This window comes from Manacus vitellinus, unplaced genomic scaffold, assembly GCF_001715985.3.
Source record: "Manacus vitellinus isolate BGI_N305 unplaced genomic scaffold, ASM171598v3 scaffold_0_pilon, whole genome shotgun sequence".
Classification (NCBI taxonomy): Eukaryota; Metazoa; Chordata; class Aves; order Passeriformes; family Pipridae; genus Manacus; species Manacus vitellinus.
This window is the reverse complement of record NW_021938789.1, coordinates 17382788-17405958: the sequence shown is the minus strand read 5'-3', so window position 1 is coordinate 17405958 and position 23171 is coordinate 17382788. Positions and strand designations below refer to the sequence as shown.

General features: G+C 38.2%; 1 protein-coding gene across 1 annotated transcript; it reads left to right on the top strand.

Moving 5' to 3' along the window:
* The first annotated feature begins 5473 nt into the window (after positions 1–5473).
* Positions 5474–23089, top strand: TMEM156 (transmembrane protein 156). The gene is made up of 7 exons (XM_029961576.1): positions 5474–5779; positions 10115–10396; positions 11953–12132; positions 13444–13551; positions 16631–16735; positions 22278–22384; positions 22907–23089. The coding sequence occupies exons 1-6, from the start codon at positions 5680–5682 to the stop codon at positions 22373–22375; spliced, it is 873 nt and encodes a 290-aa protein (XP_029817436.1). The 5' UTR covers positions 5474–5679; the 3' UTR covers positions 22376–22384; positions 22907–23089.
* Positions 23090–23171: the final 82 nt, after the last annotated feature.

The window sequence follows — 23171 nt, the reverse complement described above, 5'->3', positions numbered from 1 at the left end:
GGAGGTAGAAAAATAACAGTACAAAGAAATAAGAACAAGCCATTGGGAAAAAAAAATTAAAAAATCTCAAAAGCAGATTCCCTACTCTATTCAGATAGAACTTCCTTCCATTTCTGCTGTGATTCCTAAACTTTCTGAGGAAGACGATAAAAGCGTGTCACTGCACAACTGTCACCTTAGTTCCTTCCACGACTTCAAGTTACATACCCATCAACCAAGACCCCAAAAGAAGAAGGGAAATTAATATGAAATTTTTAATTTTAATTAATATGAGACATGAACTCTCAAGCAACACTGGATTACAAGGCTGTGTCTCTTTAAAAAAAAAAAATAACCTTAGTCCATTTTCACCCTTATCTTTGATTAGCTGTAATTCCATGAAGGGAAAAGCAGTGAAGTATTGATCTGCCATATGAAGCACCTAACACTGTTTTCAAAGACTAAAACTGATGGTATTGGTGAATAAAGCCAACTACCACCACTTAACATGTTTCCTTACATGGAGCAGCTCTATAAAAATTCACACTTACTGTCACAGTGGTTCTCAACTCTTTCCTATTTACAGACCACTACAAATCTTAAAAAAATCTAGCCTGCTGAAATAATATGTGTCTCCTTTTGGCTTGGTACCGTGTGCAATGGTACCAAGTGACTATGTACACTTTGAAGTGAAAGAAAGTAGCCTTACATGATACCTGCATACATAATGTGATACCTAATATTTGACTTCTCATGATCTGATCTTTCTTACTAGATGCAAGACTGTCCTAGGTCTCTGAATGGTAATACCACCTCATTCTTGCATCTGGAGCAAATAACCTCATCTTGCCTACATGACTGGGTTTTAAGGCCAGACAGCCAAATAATACATGTATTTATGGTCAGCATTGCTTTGCTGGTAACTTTGAATTAAAGATTTTCTTCTTAGGAAAAAAAGCAAACAGTGGATAGTTAGGTTTGTAACCACTGCATTTTTCTAGTTGGTAAGACTGCTATAAGAAAAGGCAATTTAATTGCTGTGGGAAGAGGCAAACTGTAAGGATTTTGTAAGGGAAATGTAAAATCACACTGTAATTTTTTAAGAGATTTAGAAACTTTCACTATTGGGCCATGTTATATGTGATTAGGTAATCTTCATCATGTCACAAAAGGCTGAATTATATCAATAAAACAACAAGACAACAACATAAGCAAAGAATCTTTTTAAAAGCACAGGTGATACAAAAGTCCAGAGCTGGAACAAATTCCCCAATATGAACTGTCATTGTTAGCAACAGCTTGCAATTACTCTTTGACTATAATGGTCTAATGGGAGAATTTCTTCATCTTCACTCAAATTCTTTTCTATTTTAAATTAGCAGTCAATGCATTTTTGTGAAACGCAATGTGTTAAAATCTACCGCTAAAGTGTAAACATGCTGCCTTTGGTAGTGGACCTGGCCATCCAGAGGACATAAATGAGGGGTGGTTCAATGAAGCTGACACATGGCAGAGGAAAACACTATTTGACTCAGATTAGGATTATTATTTATTATTATTATTTTGGTTCTATCCTGCTTTATGCTCCTCAGCATTGTTTAGCAAGTGGAAAACAGGAAAAACATAAGATGGGAACACAATCTGCCCTATCAGGAATGCACCCATGAAGTTCAAGAATATGGTACTTTTTTTTTTTTAAATGCCTCTTGAAATTCTCAGGTAAAAATACCTTCATGAGAAATGATCAGAGATTGTTTCTGGTAAAATTAATGAACTGTCCATGAAAATACATCCTGTGATCTGTTTTTAAAAAGGATCCACCCCTAAAATACATAGATTTTGTCTAGATAAAAAAGCTACACCAACGTAAGTTCAAATTCTTATTCCTGTTCATGCTCGTGGAAGACCTGAATGATATTTTTTGTTCTTGAAAATAAGACTGTATTTGGAGTTTAGCTCATATAATTTCATCATTGACTTTTAGGTAAAAGGAAGGAACAAACTCAAGTCTTCCCTTTCGACTGTTATGACATTACAGCCCGACTGCGAGTCACGGATGGCGGGGCTTCAGCTGGGCTGCACCACCGCTCACACAGCGCAGCCAGTCCGACCTCAGAGCCCGGAGCCACAAAGAGGCTTTAAGGAAAAGCACGAACCAGTAATATCTATAAACAGCCGTTTGATGTTCAACACTTATACTTTTTGTTTTCGGCGTAATAACGCCGTTCCCCATGCCGGTGAGCTGGCAGTCAGTCGCTGTTCTAATCTGTTCGACCAGTCTCAAAAAAAACCCCCCAGTTTCCCACTATTTCATACTGTGATGGTGAAGGCTGAGAGATAGAGCGGCAAGTCCCCGAGAGCCCGCTGTGTTCATGCACTTTTCAGCCCGGGTCCCGTCTCTGAACGTTGTTGAAGTGACATCGGCCACCGGGGCCGGACCTTCCGCGTCCGCCCCCTCGCCGTGCCCCCACCGCCACCTGCTCCGTCCAGGCATCAAGCTTGGCACCTGGCCCCCTGCTCCGTTCCGCAATCACTGCCGCGGCCCCGGCCTCGGGCGATGCCACTTCCCCGCCGAGGGTCGCGGGTCCCGCCCGGGCGGGCTCAAGGGCGGGCCACCGGCTCCCCGTTCCCCCCCGGGCGGCGCCGCAGCCAGCGCTCCCGCAGAGCACCCGGCAGGAGGGAGCCCCGGTGGGCCCGCCCCTCGCTGGCCCTCGCCCGCGCGCAACCGCCCTTCTTACTTCCTTCTTCATCCTCCATCCCCCTCACTTTCGTTCGCTCCCCCTCCGCGGCAGCCCGAGCCCCTCCCTCCGCTGCCGAAGTCCCCGACCGCCCTCACAACCATCTCACGGTCCCGAGAAGGGGGCGCGGTTTGCGGGAGGGGGGCGGGGAAAGGAAAAACCCGCACGGAGGCCCTCCGCACCCCCCCCGTCCCCTCCCTTGCCTCCTGCCCGGCCGCAGGCCCGCCAGGGCTCCCCCGCCGCCGCCCGCTCCCGCGGGCAGGGGCGCTCCCCGCCCGGCCGCTCATCGGGTCCCCCGCGGCCCCGCCCTGCAGCTCGGCGCCTCCGGCCGGGCAAGGGGCGGGACAGAACGCGGGCCGGGGCTGCTTGGGGCCCCCGCCCCGCTTGGCCACCCGCCCTGCCGCGGGGCGGGAGCGGCCGCGCGCCGGCGTGTGGCGGGGCGGGCGCGGGCTTCTCCCCTCGGGCTGTGGCGCCGCGCGCCCCCCTGCCGGCGGGGCGGGGGGGAGCGGGGCAGGGGAGGCGGGTTCTTTGTGGGGTTCCTCTTGAATAACCCCATAAAAGCTTCGTCCTGTCCCTGCGTGTCTGTCTTCCAAAAGCACGAAGCCGAACTTTTCCTTAGCTGCCCACTCCCCCATTTCAGAGAAATAGAGCTGCGGTGACACAGACCGCAGCCTGTAGCCTCCCCTCAGGAATCTGTGCCTGTGTGGTGCTGAGGCAGCTGCTCCTCACCGCCTCATGGGCGGACACACACAGCCTCTTCTGCCCTCATCGAACAATGCCTTACCAGGGACTGCTGCCTTCCAGAGATGGAATGACTTTCCAAATTAATAGACTGTGTGACAGCATGTAAGGGTGCACGAGGCCACTGCTGAGGCATGGCGGTGCAGGTTTGATGCAGTAATGAGATAGTTCTTGCTTTGTTTAATTCTACATGGAAATATGGCCTGTGTGGCTGTGTGCTTTGCCTGTCTGCCAGTTCTCACCCTGGCTGGCTTTAAATGACTGAGCTAATTTGAACTAAACTTGACTAAAGAATAGGGTTTTCAAAGGTACCAGTTGTTCCAGCTGTGTAAAAATTATTAGCTAGGTGGAGAGTAGCGTGCCCCAAGGAATCTGTTTTCCGGGTCTGTTTGTGGCCAGGCCACACACGCTGAACTGCCTGAGGATAGCAGTGTCTAAAACTTAAGGTGTCCCTGGGGAACATGCAGACAGATCACATCTGGGCCCTCTGAACTCAGAAATGAAACTAAAATGTGCCAACACAGTAGCCCTAAAATAGATATTCCCCATCTGTACTGCAGAGTTCTTGGAAGCCTTCTTCTATAGAATCTAAAGCTCAACATATTCCACAGGTTAATACTTTATCAGCCTGAACTTGGGTGGGATCCTATAGGGCAATTTCTATTTTGACCTTGGGCACTACCAACAGCGATGACAGCGTGACTATATCAGAAAGGGACAGATACTTGACATAGTCTTCCTGCTGTTTTCCAGTATTTTCTACACTCCTTCTGGGTAGATAGGATGGGTGAACACCACGCAACCTTGAAAACAGGAAAATATAAATTGATACAGAAGATACTTAAGGGGCAAAAACAAAGTAGAGCTAATTTGCTAATGGATGACGTAAATTGCATGGTGTTTTACTTTTTAAATTCGTATCTATGATTTTTTGTATCCTGTTACTTCTGTTCCACCATACTGCCAAAAAATCAGTTCATTTTGCTTTGGTTTCATTGCTTTTATTGCATAAAAGTGATGTATTTAAAATATCATATTAACAAACTTCTATTCCCCGCAGCTTCATTAAGTCTCTTTCCATAGAATGAATACTTCTACCTGCCTTACTCATCTTCTGAGATAACTAGATGACAAGAAGAGTGTTTCAATTTTTTAGAGCACCTCTTATTTTAATTTCAATAGCATTGCTTTGTTTGGGTAGTACTCAATATTTAATGGATTGTAGGAAAAATACACATCAGAAGACAGCTTTCTGAATTAATGAAATCCTTTGTATTTTATATACTCATTATTTGAGTCAAAATTTGAGGCTTTTTTTACATATGCATTATTCAGAGTACTTTTATTCAGAACATTTCAGAAATGTTCTTTGCAGTCTCATCTGCAAGAAGAATTTATGGAATATCATGATGATTGTCAAAATGAAATACTTCACTTTTTTAACTTGAAAGTTGAGTTGAAAAATTGTGATTACAATGTATAGAAATAGCAATGTCTCTATCCAGTCTTCTTGTGGTGTAATGAATAGTAAAACACACACTGAAGACACTTGACAGATTGGCAACACATCTGTTATCTTTTAAGAGTACAGCAGCAATGATAATACGAACAACTCATTTCATTGTACCTAGCCCATCACTTATTGCCAGATCAGAAATTTTAGATTGTAATGACCAAATAGATAGTCTATTAAAGTCTCAAAGATCTTGTATTACATAACATTATCTTCCCCCTAGCCCCAATGCATATGTATATAAATAAAACAATGAAATATCCATATCTGACTCATGTGGTTCTGACTCATTTTCATAATGAGGGTCTGATTCAGTTTTTTAAAATCTTCTTGGTCAAATGAGAACAAATTCCTCCCCAAAGATAATTAATTTACTGTTTAGAAGGTATATGAAAGTGGCTATTAGGGGGTTCTTAAAACTAAACTACCCCAAATGTATAGAATAATTTTCATGCATGATTTTTCTCTTATTTTCATTGTAGTCCGTGCGTTTTATCTTCAGTATATTCAGTTGAATCATCCCCATCTATGCCAACGTAAGAGCAAAATGTGGCTTTCTGCAGCTTAATGTAACAAGAAGTAAAAAGGAAAGTCATAATAAGAAAAGGAAACGAATAGATGTTATTTTGCATAAAGTCTGCACTAAGTTAAAAGCTCAAACAGGAAGGAAGTTACCACCACTGTGCTAGATGGTAGCGCTTCAGTGACATGTGCTTGCTTTTGAGAAAACCAGCAATCTTCAAATTAGTATTAGGAATAATTACCATGTTTATATTGTGTTTACCTGAATTTTTCAAAATACATGAAGGTGAGTGATCAGCTTTTATTTATTCTGAAGACTCTTATTTATCCTGAAGTCTGATTTCAATTGAAATGTTGACATGTGCTTTCCTAAAACTGATAGTTGGGATGCTGCACTCATACGGACTTTGAAAAAGATATAGACTCTTCTTATGAGATTTTTAATAAACACAATTATATGTGACAATTTGAAAGGAGTTTGTCATTCACTTACAGACTCTGCAAAATTTTTGTTAAGTATTTCTATGCAACTGTATTTTTGCTACCTTCATCATGAAGAGGGTAGTTAAATTGCTTATGTCCTTTTATACCAGGTACCCATGTCTTAAAAAAAAACATAAAAAAAGTTTTTATACTTAAATGCCTATAAACCTTTCTACAATTACTATCCGGTAATGAGATGCTGTCTGTGAAAGAGATGTGCAGTAGTAACCCGACAAAAAATAGAGCGCAATAGGTGTAGCAGCAGTGCAAATCTTTTAGCACAAATGTCAAATACACCCTAAGGGCTGATAATGGACATGGGATGAATGCAAAATACACGTGTCTAAGTTATGCATTGAGTGCTTTCTTAAAAATCCATAAATAAATTAATATTAAAATAGTTTTGTCACATCCCTTCCTAAGTAAGCATTTGAATAGATAAATGTTATAATAAAAAGCATCCCTTTGACAAATGTTTTGTTTTCTCGGGCATCATGAAATAATTTATTTATGAAACATAATTTTCTGAAAATATTTAGTATCAAAATATATCCAGATTAGGTTACTTAAATTTGTTCTATTTTCAGTAACCACAAAGAATAAACATGCCAGTAATTAGAATATCATGTATAGACTTTTATAATTTATAAATGAACAAACTTGGTGAGCTGTCAGAAGTTTTGAATAGCATAACATTGATAAATCACTTTAAGATATTGGAATAATTAATGTTTTACCTCCATTCAGAAGCAATCAAAGTATTTGCTAGAACAGACTACACAAATAAACTATTACTATTACTATGACTATTACTAGAAGAAAACATTAACCTTACTGTCAAACATCAAAGCTTTTTCCGTAATAATTTTCCTAGATTGCACTTATTGGAGATGCTTTATGCTGCAATAGTGTGATCACTGCAGTTCCGATATCTACATAAAATCTTAATCGCAGCATGTCTAAAATAAGATTGCGAAGTATATGAGCAGAATAGAATTATATTTGGAGCAGCATATAATTATATTTGGGAAATTAGAATTATTGCTGTATTTTGGATATTTTAAAAACTGTGACTATATAACAGACTGGGTAACAATGTTTGAATTACATGAGAAAGTAAATATGTTGAATGATTTATTAACAAATTCTAAGGATTTGGGGTCTCTGGTTCATTGGAAACTGGTTTTATTTCAGATTTTGTGACAAACCTAATATGTAGAGAATTTTTGGTAGATGTTTCAAATTGCTGGTTACTCTGTAAGGCTTCAGCAGACAGAGTTGTTGCAAATCTTTGAGATATGAAATACAGTCACTGGATCTTCCTCTGTGAGTGGTTCCTAAATTAGTGGCAGAGACTTCCTAAGTACTGGATGTTTTATCCCAGGGGAAGTTCCAGCCTTTATTTTCATTCTGGAGAGGGAATAAAAACGGAAATTTCTCATTAGACAAAAATTTAGGGGGAAATCAATTTGCAGAAAACAAGCTTTAAAAAATTTATCAGAAGAATGCATTTCAGCATTGCCAGAAGTGAAATGTTTCCTTTATATTTGTAAGCAACCCACTTGTTTGGTTGCAAGTCATTGAACCTTTGAACTACATTGCTTTAGGGCAGGAGGTGGTCGTTTTGGAGTCTGGTGCTTTCAATCCCAGACCTGTCCCCTGGGTCCAGCTACTTGATGGAGTGTATCTTCTTTAATCTATCCATTGTCTATTCCCCAGTTTGTACTGTAGGCCTTGTACCTCTACAATATTATGTAATGACTATAGTTTCCCTAAGGAAATTATCAAAATGCAACTGTGTATATTCTGCTGCATTTATTCAAAATCAGATCAAATGAAAAAGAGTCAAACCAACCATAAGTGAAATATTTGGGATTTTCTTAAGGGGAAGCAAGTTTGTTACAAATTCCAATCTTCCCTGTGAATAATTTAATTTTAATGGAATTGGATTTTCTATGGAAAAACACCCTGTAAATACAGGCTTAGTCAAAGAATTTGATAATCACAGAACTTCCTAACATTAAGCATGCCGATTGCAGGTCTTTCAATATAAAGCACTTTCCTAAAGGTACTTTGCATGGTTTTATCTCAGCAATCCTCTTAACTCTTCAGGCTGCCTGCATTCAGATTTCACAAACCCCTTTCCATATTTCTAATTATGTTTACGCTTGGGAGAGTACTTCCCAGTCCTGAGGTAAGGAGCAAGCCTCCTATGGGTATGGCTCTCTGTCTGCCATATAATCCACTGGGAAAGTCTAGTCTTGTTGTAGTGTTTCTTAACAGTGCTCAACAATATAGATACCTCCTTAGAAAGGCCACAATCCTGTGACTTGGAAAAAAACCCCAACTTTACCTATGCTAGATAATAATTTGATTGGCTTTCTCAGTAGAGATCTTTCGAGAAGATGGTAAGCACCCTTCCTAACACAACAGCATTCAAAGTTTTTCCACTCAGGTGACATGCCTTTTCCACACCTACGACATGGCTCACAGGCAGCCCTGGAGCCTGTTTAGCCATGTGTGAAGTTCAAGGTGGATTTCACAGTGCTGAACATAGGTTGCTGCTACAGCCCTGTCAGCAGATTCTCAAGTCCACATACAGGTTTCTTGGTGAAAAGGGTATATTAGGGAATTATGATTAGTTGTCCTTAGAAGCTGTAGCAGTGGTTTTGGACTGGTTGCCCAGGTGCACACAGGGCTTACTGTGAGAGTGGAGTAAGCATTCAATTTATCCTCCTGGCTCATCTCCATAGAGACGTTCTACACAAAACATCCCCTTCAGCTGGAAGAATTTGACCTCAGGAGGCTGCTCCATGCCAGGTTGTGTGGGTCAGATTGTAAGCATTTCAAGGAATATGTTTTTTCTTGCCTCAGGGAAAGATCAAGCCTTAAGTTTTGTCTGACATTTTTCCTTTTTTATCAAAATTAACTTTTTCTTTCCTGCATAGGATGTGTATTTTACATTTCAATTTATTATGTTTTATAAGGAGTTTATGACTCTCTCATAACAGTGTTAGTAAAGTGAAGATAATTGGCTTTGGCATTGGACTTTCAATTTTATTTCTGTATCCTGTCTGAAAATCCTGACTGAACCGTTTCTGAGGTCAGCCTGCTGCTCTGCAAGCACAGGTGGCCTGTTGAAGCTGTCAGATTGCAGCTGAGCACTGGAGCAATTAAAAGCTATCTTTTGCTCTCTATACATAAAGACTTATGAACATATTACTCCAGTTGCTCATAATGGGAGTTCGATGCAAAATTTCCTCTTCATACGGACACAAGGGTACTACTAGAATTGGAAACACAGCTACAAAACTATAGGTTAGTGCTACATCAACTCTGGGAAGTGGTTATTTGTATTTATAATACATGTTTCATGTCGAGGTCACAGAAGTTTTTTATTCTTATTTTTTTTTATACTGAAAAAATAGTTCAAAGTTAACACAAGTAAAAATTTGCATGAAAAAGTTCTACTTTTATGTGGAAGACAGAATGACACTCATTAATAATTAACTCTGTGGTTTTTGCTGCTTGCCAGAACTGCATTAATGTACTCTAGCTACAGTACTTTCATGCTGAAATTTCACTATGAATACCAAACCTAATAGTCATAATTAAGATTTCTGTTTGTTGACTGAACATAAGTGACTGTGAAGGGTGTGGGTGGAGGGTTCAGCAGCATTTCTGTGTATTTTCACTGTGTGGTTTCAATGTCATTTGGAAAGAAAGTTTTCATTCTGATTATAGCTACTTTAGAACATAATTATACTGGAGATTTGAAACTGCACAGTTCCAGGGCTATGTTCCCCTTCCAAACATGTGTGCTTTCATCTTCTTTTCAAGTACAATCAAATTGGAGCAGCTTTGAAATGTGTCTAGATAACACTGCAAATTCAAGTTACTATTACAAGAGATTTCTTAGAATTCAGCAAATAAAATCCAGCATTTAGGTTCTAGGAAGACATTGTGCGTGCTTTCTCTTAAAAATGATGCATTCAATGTGCTGCCATAATCCTCAAGAAAAAAAAGTGCATTTCATGGTAAGATGGTTGAAGGATTCATTACATGACATTTCAATGTACATATTTGTCCATATGTCCTCTATGACTGCCTTGCTGATACAGTACTCTTTCTTTTACAGCTAACACTGTAATTGTGTCATGCATGGATACCTGTTCATCGAATAACACCACTTTTCCCCTTTGCACTTTTAACAATTCTTGCAAAAGAGCAGTGCAACAAAGAAGAGAAAACCAGAATATTTTGCTGAAGGCCATTATAAATAATTCTGATTTCCAAAATATTCCATGTATTTGTCAGTCCTCCGGGAGGGAACAACAGTCCCATACTAAACACACAGAGTGTGAATCCAAGAGGGATGTGAATGCTGATCATCAAGGATCAGAGTCAGTAGCTAAAAAAAGTAAGTGATTGAAGAGAAATACTTAATTTTGAAGCAGTTAATTACAAAATAAAAGACATGCTTTTATTCGGTAGTTAAAAGAAAGTGGTTCTCCATGGTCTTTGCAAATCTATGAACAGTCTTTTTTTAGCTTGTCTTTGCATGGCTAGAAAATGCAGGTTTTATGCCAGATTCTCAGTGGCATTTGTTCCTGGCTGTCAGTGAAACATGTCTGTAGCAAAATGTTGATTTCTTTCCTTTGAGGATCTTGGACAAAACAGGGCGAGGGGGGGTGTTATTTCATTATCTTTAGGGGGATTTCTGTTAGTCTGGAAGGCGGGTGCTGTGAGAAGAGTGCCTTAGCCAGCCGCCACCTGGAATATTTCTGTTGTAAATTCGACCTCTGCCATCCAGCTTTTATGAACACTCTTATAACCCCAATTTTGTTCTTTTAATCTTGCTAAATTTTCTGACATATTTAATTTATTTTTAAGGAGTTGTACTTTTTGATAATTTTTCATGCTGAATTTACTTTTAAATGTCATTGTGGAACTCTATCTGTAGATTGCCGGTATCGTGAAGATAGGCGTGAGAAAGTATCTGAAGAACTAATTCAGTTGGTAACTATTCAGATGGCAGCAATATAAGAAATAACCATTTTTGGTTTTGTAGTCTATGATATCCACAACTGTGCAGTATCAGAAATGGCCATGCTTGTTTTATAAAAAGCAGCACTGAATAAGGAATGGCACAGCAGTACAGAGAAGAGTTCAGCAACATCCACATCTTTTAAGAGCAGTAGCAGCACATTCCTTCTGTGCCATATACACTTGCAAATATCTGGAAACTTTAAGGGGAGAGGATGCTTCTGTATTTTGCTTTTCTAAAATTGTCAGCAACAAGGGCAATTGACCAAGTCCTGAATATAAGAAATGTAGTTGTTTTCCAACCGCAAAATTTTCTTATTACAAAATAGCAGTCTTAACAAGTATGGAATATAAAAAGTTATATGTAGACAAACTGTTTGCAGTTATACCTGTACAACTCAACACTTTTTACAATATCTCACACCTGTTTCTTGTTAACATAGCACAAGTCTCACAGCTTGTGTAGTTTGAAGTGAAACAAGGACCTTCTGCAACTGATAGGAGGCAGACTGTGTACACTGCAAATCTCTATGATCGTGTGGCTTTTACTGGGGTTTTATTTTTTTCATAGCCTGATTTTTACCTGTTACCTTTGACAACTGACAGAACCAACAAAAACCTGAAAACCTCTGAAGCTGATAGTAAAGCAAGAAAGGGGCTATAAATTGCAGGGGAAACACTATTTGTATAGGTAATCAATGCTCTTCAGATCTGCTCAGTACCCATTTGTCCTTTTTGTAGCCAATAATGTAAAAACCAACTATATGTTTTTGCAAATGAGACAGAAAACTTACTGTTCTTGAGAGTTGTCTCTTGGTCTACCACTTGTTGTACAACAGTTTTGTTTTAATTTTTAATTCCAAAAGCAAAACCTTGAAGTGAAAACAGAAGATGTTGCTTAATTTTATAAATATTTTAATTTCTCTACAGTTTCCAATAAAGAAGTAGAGCATAATACTTATTACCTGATAATAATACACATCAACAATTCTATTGCTGGAGGAGGAAATGCAGCTGAAGAACACCTAAATCACTCTTGTCTAATGGCAATGATGGAAGACCAAAATGACTGTATGAATATTTCACTGCAACTGAAGTCTTATGTGGAATGTAAGTTACAACAGAGAATCACAATGGAAATCAAACCAGAAACAATCTTGAAAAAGAGAAACAAATCTTGCAAAAAATATCTAGTAGGTAGTTCTCTGCTTTCAGCAGTCATTTGAAAGTATTTAAATATTTCAGAAGAAGAGAATACTATTTTGATCATCCCTTAGTAAAAGACCACTGTTAGTAGACAACTAACACTTTTGATAGTGATCTAAAGCAGATTTAGTTGTGGCCTTCTTTTTTTTCTAAAAGCAATACAGCAAAGTAAATGTCTGTACATTGTCTTTTGCTTAGCAGCAACAGACTCAGAAATTACACGTGTGAAAAAACCTGGAATTACATTTTTCCATTCCTTGGTAATGGCATAACCCTGTTGTGTTGGAGGTAAATTTAAAAATCCCTGTTAACTTCGGTGGTAGAAGGATCAGGAGACAGGTTTGACTTTTTTTAGTGTTGTACTGCAATATCCTACTGTACAGCCTCACTACAGTATGCTTAAAAGATAAATGTCCAGCTGAGCTAGGCTTAGTTTTCCCTGAGGACAGCCTGCAGTGTTTATATTTCTCTTTGTGCTGCAGGAGTTTTTTAACGGATTGCCTGACTATGGTCACAACTTCCATTCTGTCTATATGCAACACTTGTCATTTGGAAATTGCTGAATTATGACATTAATTTGCTTTTTTACTGTAAATGCATTTTATGCTGCACCTTTGTTGGAAAAAAATACATGTTTTGGCGTTGGCTTAACCTATGTTAAGTAAGTCCAGGGATTCTCCCCCAAGGCAGTTTGAGTTAAAAGAACTCCCCAGAGAGCTCCTGTAGGTGGCATTTCCTCACTTTTTTATAGGAAAATTTCTATAGAATACCTTCTATGTAAGGTAGAATCTTATCTTCTCCCATATATGAAGATAGACCAGGAAGTTGAAAATGCCAGTACTGGACAGTGAACCAATTCCTTCTGTGCTCCATCCAGATAGAGGAGACATGTTCTACCCTTGTTCTACCTTAAATAAAAATGTTGATCTTTGAAGCATTTTCTTCCCGGCTGAGTTGAAAAGTTTTCATTCACTTAGCTACCTGTAACTATTTCAGCTGTGGGGAGATAAATACAGGTGAAAATTAAGCTAAATTCTAGATAGGAAATTTAATTTCAAAAACCAAAGAAGGCTGAAAGAAAAAGGCATAATCTCTTTTGTTTTGTTTTGTTTTGTTTTTATCTATGGGGATAGACACGATCCAAACCCCTACCAAAATAGAATGTTCTGCTTTTCTCTGCTGCTTAATTTTATCTCTTCTGTGTTTTGTGGACAGATCCAATGTGTATGACGAAGATCATTTGGCTCACTATGATTCCAGTAGTTTTTGTGCTTACTATTTCAACTGTCATCTACAAAATAATCCAAGAAAATAAAAACATCTGTAAGTAAAAAAAAGTTAATCTGCAATTACAAAACTGTTGTTTAGTACTGTAGTTCAGACACTGATATTTTAATTGTCAGATGGTAAAAGCTTCTTAGAGAGGGACTGAAGTACTTGGATGACTGACAGTATCACCTCTCACCTCTGAATTGTGGATGCAAATTCAACCTTGTTGATGGTGAATGAACTGTGGGGTTTTTGACAGATGCTTGGTGGCCTATGCTGCACAGTGATATGAACTTCTGGTTTCACACTGATTTCAGTAGATGAAACAATTACAGCTGAACTTTGTGGAAGGTTTTAAGCAGAAATGTCAATGACCAATATAAGCAGATTGAAATACCCTTTTTTTTCTTACTGAAGATGATTCATCTAGGTCATGGTCAAGAAAAATTATAAGACTGATAGGAGGAGATATGCACTCAGCTGTCTGTCCTAAAAACTGGCTGTCTAAATTCATTGGTGATGTAATCCACTACAGGTCAACCAAGCTGGTTATTCTTAACCCCAGAGCTGAATTAATCCCGGATAAGATTTTTTCTCTTTGCTATTATTTCAGCAAAGAAAACATTGCTGTGATTTGTGAACCAGTACTATTGACTATTCCAAGTGATTAGAACTTTGCTCTGAAAGAACTTGCCCCAAGTTCAGAGACTGAAATGATTGTTTCTGCATTATGCCTTCACCAGTCAAGACAGGTTCTTCCTATGTAATTCACTTGGGATACAGGCTGAAATCAGATTTATGGTGTTTTTTCTAGCAATTGAGGAAAGCAAGAACAAAAATGTAGGAGTACCCTGAGCTTGAGACTTTTGAGCAATCAAGTCCTCTGCAAAAAAAAAAATGCAGAAAATGGACCACTTGTCGGCTACTGGTCCTTGTTTTTCTTCCCAAGTCAGAGGGAGGTGGTACAAGGAGCACACTCCCTTTCATCTGTATGAAAAGAATATTACTTAACCTGTGACTTGAGAGAATAGTGCTTAGGTGCTTTCACAGCAATTTCCTGAGACTTTCTGCCTGCATCAGCCCTGAGTGGGCAGAATGCTTCCAGACAACCAGCATTTAGTTGCTATTATCAGGCTCATGTCCATTCCCCTTGTAGTTCAGAAGTGCTGAGTGGAGACTCTGGTCACAGGAGTAATAAGAAATGATAAGCCATATCCATTTCCCTCATCATCCTGACGTATCCACAGGCAGTTTTGTAACGAAAGAGCAAGAGGAGCATAGCTTTAATCATAACTGAACAGAATGAAGTAGAGTTCCCCCCCCCAAATGTTTCTGTGACTTTTTTTCATAATGTAAATACTTCATGCATATATTTTAAATGAATAAGCAAAATAGTTGATTGAAATGTCAAATTTGTGTCCCCCTACCCCAATTCAAGAAACTCCTTACCAGATTATCTTGGTTAAAATACATGATCTTTTACTTATGGTTAGAACCAAATTCTGAGACCTATTTTATGTATAAAAAACCCCCACAAAGTGTAAATTAGGTCTTTATAAGCGGGCTATTAAGTGCTCTAATTTAAAAGACTTATATTTGTAATCTGAAAACTACTTATAAATGTCACTTCTAGGATTTTCTATGCTTTGAGTCATAACATCTTATTTTTGATGAACAACTATAAGTACTGATGATTAATTCTTTAATATCTTTATTCTTAAACATCAGTTGTCTATTAAATGCGTGTTTTTTAGCATCATCATGGACACAAGCAGGGAGGAAAAGATGCCTTTTGAGGCTTCTAATTACTGATTTGCTTCTAGGATATTTCTGTTAATTGTTGAAAAGTGGTTTTATGAGTTAAATTTATAATATATAACATAATAAACAACATCGACATGTTACTGATGAAAACAAAAGCACATAAAGTCAGATTTAAAGGCTATATTCCTGATGTGTATATATCACAATATATAATTTTAACTGAACCTTTAGTTGCTAGTCTACGTACTGCTTTTTTTCAGTAGTGCTCAAAGAATACAGAAGAACATTACTGTGTTCCTGAAACAGCTGCTATGAATTTTTCCATAATTCATTGTCATAATTATTAGTTGTAATTCAGTTAGTAGTTTTTCTCTTAATTTCTGAGCACCACCAAAGGCTGTTAAGATATATGGAATTATTCATTTCCTCTTGAGACCTTGCAAGACATTCTGATAGGCAGACACTTAGACTCTCTGAAATATTAAGTTATTTTCATGAGTGAATAAAATAAAATATCCAAATAAACTTACTGGAGGTTACAAATGATCCACGAGGAAGTTCCTAGATTAGAAATTAGTTGTTTTGCCTTTTCCCTTCCTCCCTTGTCTCACAAATGCTTCCAGATCTTCCTTTGACATTAACTGTTACAGTGTATACTCAGGGCTTCAGCGTTTTAGATCTCCACTGGCTATTCATAAGAAAATCATGACCTAAATAATTCTAATTTAATGAACTTCTTAGTGTTCTCAAAGGAAAAAGATAAAAATAAATTCTGTTACATAGAACAGCCTGTCACCAGAAGCTGGCTGAGCTTCTGGACTGCAGTCACTGTAGAACAGGGGTGACCATAAGAGCTGCACAATTGTCTGCAATAAGTGCACCAAGACCAAATGTTTAGAGAGCAGCAGAATGATGGAAAGACTGAGGAGTTTATGAACTGGGTGCTGAGGAACAGTCAGAGGTGTTCAACCCAGCTCTATCTTTGTGAGTGGTGTGGAGCTTGCTCTTAAACTGGGCTTCCCAAGATGAACACCCCACACTTGCAAATAGTTTGTCAGCTCTCTATGATGCCAGTGCACTCCATCCTTGCTATCCCACTGTCAGCACTGTGAGTCCAAACCTGCACTGGAACGTGTGCTTTTTTGATATCCTTCCAAAATTTGTTCAAGGTACACAGTATAGAAAAACGCAAGGAATAATTTGAAAGGGAAAATATAAATCACCTGGCCCTTAGTTTTCCTTATCCTCTTATTTCAACATCTTCCTGATTTTTTTAATACCTTCCAAGGTGTTCAACATTTTAAGGATAAGAGGTTTACCAGCTTTCCTTCTACTCTGTGCTGCGACTAACACATTTTGTTTAAAACAGATTTTAAACACAGAGTAGCAATATCAGTTTCTACTATTCTAAGAAGAAAGAGTTCCAGACATTCAAGAAGAACCATATCTGCTACTAAAATTCATCCTTATCCTGGTAAGTAACATAAAAATAAAAAAAAACACTTAAAAAATCTTGAGGCCTGAGGAGGTCAAGAAAGATTTTTTAAGTCTTTCCTGTCAAGAAATGCTTCAGGTTTGTTTCAGAGTTACCTTGGTCCTACACAAATTTTGTCTGGCTTATGTTATGGAAATATTTTTGTATGATAAAGAAATAATTCTGACAATAAATCTGTAAGAAGACTTACATATATCATATGGGAATGCTTCTCCCAGTCTTCCCAGAGTGTTGCATTAATGACTTTGAGGTTTTTAATGTGCCAGGTTTGAGGTTTGGCAACTGAGTGCTTTGTGTGTGTATGAAAAGTATAGAAAGATGTACACATGTGTATGTATGCTCTATGTGTTTATGATTCTTGATAAAATCTGCTACCAAAGCATGGAATGTAGCAGGACTCAAAAAATGGCTCTGCTGGCACTTTGTAGCCTGTTTCTAGGATAAAATTCCCACAAAGTACAATTTTTGTGTTTCAGATAGGAAAAAAATTGTGGTCTTCTGAGACTGTAGTATGTTTTAGCAGAGATAAATTAAATGGCATGGATAAACTCAAAGTTTTGATTCTAGAAGTTATGGTTTGGTGACAAATCTCCATGTAAGTTACAATTAGCAGCTACAGCTGTGAGTGTTACTGACAAGGCTAAAAGATGCTTTAATAAATTTCATGGCTTCTGGTTTCATGAGGGGAGCTATATCTTTAAAAAGATTAACATGAACATATAGAATAATAGCAATAAATGGCAAACTAACCTCCCTCCAAAAGAAGAAAAATACAAAGCCAGCAAATAAAAAAAATGATTTTAAATTTGACTAGGCTTGAGTACTTTGCTATTTGTCTTGTTAGTTGTTCAGGAGTAAGAGGAGATGCAATAATTTCTCTCTACAACTCTGTATTTCATGGCATTTCAATTTTACCTAGAAAAGGGTGAATAGCTCCTTGTCTGTCTGAACTCTCCTGTGAGTACAATTTATGCTCCTTGCTCTTACAGCACTGGCTACCTCTGAGATATATTTATGAGCTCATTATTTTCATCCAGCAGGAAAGAAATTACTTTTCTGACATCTATTGTCTTGACTAGCTTAACTAATACCATACCTGTTTTATCAGCATGTTCACAATGGCATTTTTAGTGTTGTATATCCAAAGGCATTTTTGATGTGGACTTTTATGGAAATTCAGATCTAGTTTTATTAGATTTTACTGAAGATAATAGGAATTCCTTATTGGTCTGTCATTCTCACTTCTATGTGACTTCCACTTCAATCTATCTGTGTAACACAGAAAGATGTTTAATTGCATGAATTGCTGTAATAAGATTATTTTAATACAAAATTCCTTGATTTCACACACCATAATTTCAGTCAATCCAATCAATTTCACAGTTTATACCAATGTAATTTAAAGTGGAGTCAAATCCATATGAAGAGTTTATTCTTTCCACAATTGCTAAGTTTAAGATTTGCTACTGTGATAATGGATTATAAATAGCTATAGATGCCTTTGTTCACAGCCCTTGATGATATTTTCACTATCATTAGTGCATAGCTTGCAATCTTGAAACAACACATTGAGATCCACTGAAGACAGTACAGCCACCTTGGAAACACAGTAACGAGTACTTGAGAGGATGTGACCGTATATCACACAGATGAAAAGATGTATAGGTACGACTAAAAGGTTATTCAAAGTTCAGAAAACTGTAAGGGATGAAAAAGAACGAAACCTATATTTTGAGAATCAGAGTCAATTCCTAGGTAGCTCAGAAAATTAGTGTCTTGATGTCACTTTGGTTCTACAAAAAGATAATTTACAGCACGGATGCCTGTTATGTGAAACTGTTAGTGGCCTTATGTACAGGAATTATTGTCATTAAGTCCAGCAGCCAGAGGAAAGGGGAAAAATGCTCTCTAGGGTAGGATTAAAGTTACAAAACTTCCAAATTAGTGGTGCTACAAGAGTGTAAGCACATATAGGGAGGACAGGGTGCTTTAAAGCATTCTGGTCATAAATGTTGTCTAAACATTGTCTGTGCTGTTAAGGCAAAAAAGAACACATTACAGTGTGGGCTGTATAAAGCAGGTTTTCTAGACTCTGGATCTGGTCCTGCCATTGTATTTATGTGTAATAGTTCCTTGAATGGTATGAACTGACAGAACAGAGTTGCCCTTAAATGCAGCCACAAGAGAAGGGAAAGACTAGAGGGTGCTTTTTTATTTAGTGCAAAAAGTAAGTATTTTTAAGTGGCTAATCTGTATTTCCAGACATAGAATAATTTTGTATCAATGGCACTTGATAGTAACATGTGGAAACACACGGAAAATAACCCACAGAAGGAATGTCACTTCCTTGCTTTGTGTTCGCTACAGAGAATCTTAGTGAGATTCCCACATAAGAGACTTTTATTGCAAGAATTTATTTAAGAAACTTTCTTAAATTGAAGAGGCAGTAGAAGAGATTTTAGAACAGCGTAATAAATTAAGAATAGCAATCAGAAGGACTAGAAAGTAACCCCCAGAGTGTTTTAAAAGAACTTAGATAGAAACTGCTGAATTATCATTGCAGCTTACTGCTTAAATCAGCCTCAGTTGCACATAAAGGGAAGGCAGTTATACTTACCCTGCTGTTATTCCTTTTCCTTAGCTCATTTTCACTATACCACTTTATTACCTCTACTATGTTTAGTACTACTAACTGATTATGTGCAGCTGTTCTCATATAGCTGTATCTTAAAAAAAAATCAGTCTGGGGGCATGGTACAGAATTGCTTGTTGGGAGCAGGCCAGTGTGTGTGAACTGTTTGCTACTTTATATAAAAAAAACCCCAAACAACAAGTTGCATAGGAATCATATTGTATAAATCAGGGCATTCAATACCTAAGCTGAATCTGCCCAGCAGGGTCTGGAAGTTTCATTAATATAACTAATGAGTTATACTTAAGTGGGAGTTTATATTACTAGAATTCTACCGCTACAAATTTGCATTTAGACTTTCTTTTCCTAGAGTAAGAATGGCATTCCTTGTTTATTTTTCTCCTATTTTGAAAGTGACATAAGGTGTGTTGGAATTCTATACTAGAATTGGACCATGCAGAGAGGGAATCATATGGTTAATATCTTGTTATTACTGTACAGTCTCTGTGGGCAACCTTAGTTCAAGCATAATGCCTTGTTCTACATTTCTCAAACAGATATATTCTCATTTACAGTGATACTCCATTGGCTCATGGAGCCACAATCTGTTTTATTACATTTTAGGATACAAATACAGGATTCCTTGTCTCACACTACTGGCTCACAGTAATACAACGTTAATTTTCATAGATGGTAATTTTATAAATCATCCTGAAAGAAGGACATCGCAGTATCACGATGACAACTGGGACTCAGAGAATAAAACCTCAGGGTTTCTGGCCTGCAATTGTTTCCTGACTGTTCAGACTTTTTGACATTCATAGCATTTGATATAAGTGGGCTCTACAGCTTTAATTTGCACATAAGAAACAACAAGACAAATTTCCTCTTGGTCATTTGAATTCCTGTATTGTTTTCTGTGCTACACTATTACAATAATAGTTCCTCTCCTACATGATTAGAGGAAATAGGGGAAATTCTGCAGTCTCTCTGATGTGTTACTACAGCTTCAGGTTAGTTGACAGGTTGGAAATAGAAGCAAATGCTGACTCAGTAGTGTCAGGGCTGGAATCCCAGCGAGTTCAGATTCACTCCTCCTTGTATTCTGCAACACATTTTCTTTTTAATGAAAAGAACAGGCAAGATACATCTTTTACAGCAGCACATATATGCAAAACCAAGAAAGGAGAAATTTGTTTAATCTTGACCAATGGAAGTATCAGCGACTTCATTCTGATTCCTCTCGGTTCCTGACATAACTGAATAGTTGTTTTTTCCTCTGCAAGTGAAATGAATAATGCTGGGAAAAGCAAAGCTTGTCATAGTATTCAATATTTAGCAGAGACTTAGATGTTTCTGAGATGCAACATTTCCAGAGAAAAGTGCAAAGCCTTATTATCACTTTGGGGCTTTTTTATTCTTCAGATAAAAAGGAGGATAAAATCTATAGGATGCAGGTAACTTTAGGGAGCTTTTTAAAGCCCCTGAATGCTTTCCATAGAGCACTGATGCACAAGAGGCCTTTTTTCTGCTTGATTTGCATGCATGCAGAACACTGTTACACACAGTCACTGAAGGGAATATTAGCCTATCTTCACATTCTCTCCAGGTTCATCCTGGAGGTGAAACAAGACACATTGTTATTTTTTTAAAACTACACCAGTTTTATTTTGACTTTGCTTTTCATATTCAGTTGCTTAATTGCAAAGATCCAAACTCTACTTTTTGATTGTATTTGTAAAGAGAGAAGCCCAAATGATACAGTCAGTGGAGAAGGGAAGTAGCTAAATATAAGTAGCACAGTTTATCCTCCTGTTATCAACTCGGTAGAAATCCATTTGTAAGCTTACAGAAGTAATGGATGGTCAGGGACAGGATGGACCTGGAGGTAAAATATTGTTTTTGTTCTACAGTAGTTCTTTGACAAATGCACTGGATCAACAACTCTGCATTATTTGCCTGACAATGCTATTTCTGCATTTCCTTATCTGTATCACAGCAAGATATCACCATCGGTGTTATCAGTGTGCTAAAGGCATCACCACATCTTTCCTGTTTCTGAGGTTCATGCTGTCATCTTTGTTAACAACATGGTGATACACAGTATCTCCCCTGTGTGTAGGACAAGTGAGCTGAGGCCACACCATGTGTGCCTGAAGTGGCAATCTGTGCTGCCCTTAAGTGAAAATTAATCAGGAAGTTCACATTCTAAATTTCAGTTGTTTCTGCTTAACTGGCCAAATGTAGGGTTTTGTATTTTGGGGGACTCATATCAGGACCTGAGGGAATGGCCTGAAGTTGTGTCAGGGAAGGTTTAGGTTGGATATTAGAAAAAGGTTCTTCACCCAGAGGGTGGTTGGGCACTGGAACAGGCTCCCCAGGGAAGTGGTCACAGCACCAAGCCTGACAGAGTTCCTGAAGCATTTGGATGATACTCTCAGGCACACGGTGTGACTCTTGGGGATGGTCCTGTGCAGGGCTAAGACTTGGACTTGACGATCCTTGTGGGTCCCTTCCAACTCAGCACATTCTGTGATTCTGTGAACTCCAAATCTGCATGCTTTTGGATTTTCACTATTCAGTAAATTTCAGGAGCAATTTATTTGCCTACCTTCAAGCTGCTTCCCAGGAAGACTTAGGATCAGCACGCTGTAGTCCTACTGGTATTAAGAAGAAGTTAAATACAAAACATGGTTAGTACTTTCAGGAGTTTCTGACATGTATCTGTGTCTCTGGGCACTGAAATCTCACTGAAAACCTCTTTGTACATCTCTGTCTTATGTTCAGATATGTCTCAATTATTTTCAAACTTGCATATTCAAGTTCAACACTCTGCAGATGTACTTGCTGTTTTATAATATGGATAAAAATTATTTTAACTTTCAATAGTGAAAACTAGCAAACAACAGATTCCACTTACTGGACAGACCACAAAGATACTGCCTGTAATTCCTGAACAAGAGCATTGTCATGCGGATCAACTCTAGATTTAGAAGGTAAGTAAACATCTTACAACTCTGATTACTCTGTTTTGCCTTGTATTTTTGGAAGTAATAGTAGGCAATATCTGCTCAAAATAAATTACTACTTTGTCTAGCCAAGTATATGAGACGAAAAACTGGATAATGTCTTTTGTAAGATGTAGGTGGCAGGAAAAGAGAATCAATTTTCCTTCTGCTACCAAAAGTGATCTATAATCAAATGTGTTAGCCCATTAAACCCTGTGTGTCCCTGCAGGTCCTGGTGCAAATTCTGACACTTTTTTTCTGGTGCAAAGTATTGTGTCCTACACTTCAGCAATGTACTGACATTTGTTTCTGACAAGGGCAGAGGGAAAAAAGCAATTTGCAAATGATCTCTGAAGAAAATCCCATATTTTAAATACATAGCTTGCTGATGAAATTCCCCAAACTAAAGAAATCAATCACTCTGATGTTCTCACACCAGTCAGAAGGAATGACAAGAAGATGGTTTCCACTTGGAACTAAAACTAGTCTCCCACTTCTAACTTTCTCCAGGCCTTGTGCTCCAGTAATTGTTTCAGGAAGTCCACATGTAAGGAAATAAGTCTGGAAAGAAATGTGCACTAAGAGGTATCTCTTCCTGAAAGTACTTGTAATGTCTAGAAACAGAACAGATGCTACTTGAATAAGTAATATAGACAAGGTTATGCTGCTTGAACAGATGATATTACTGTGTGTGGTAATTTTTTAGGTTCAAAGCTTAAGGAGGCTCCTTCTTTACCTTTATTTAAATTGGATGGAGTTTTATATTGAAAACTCA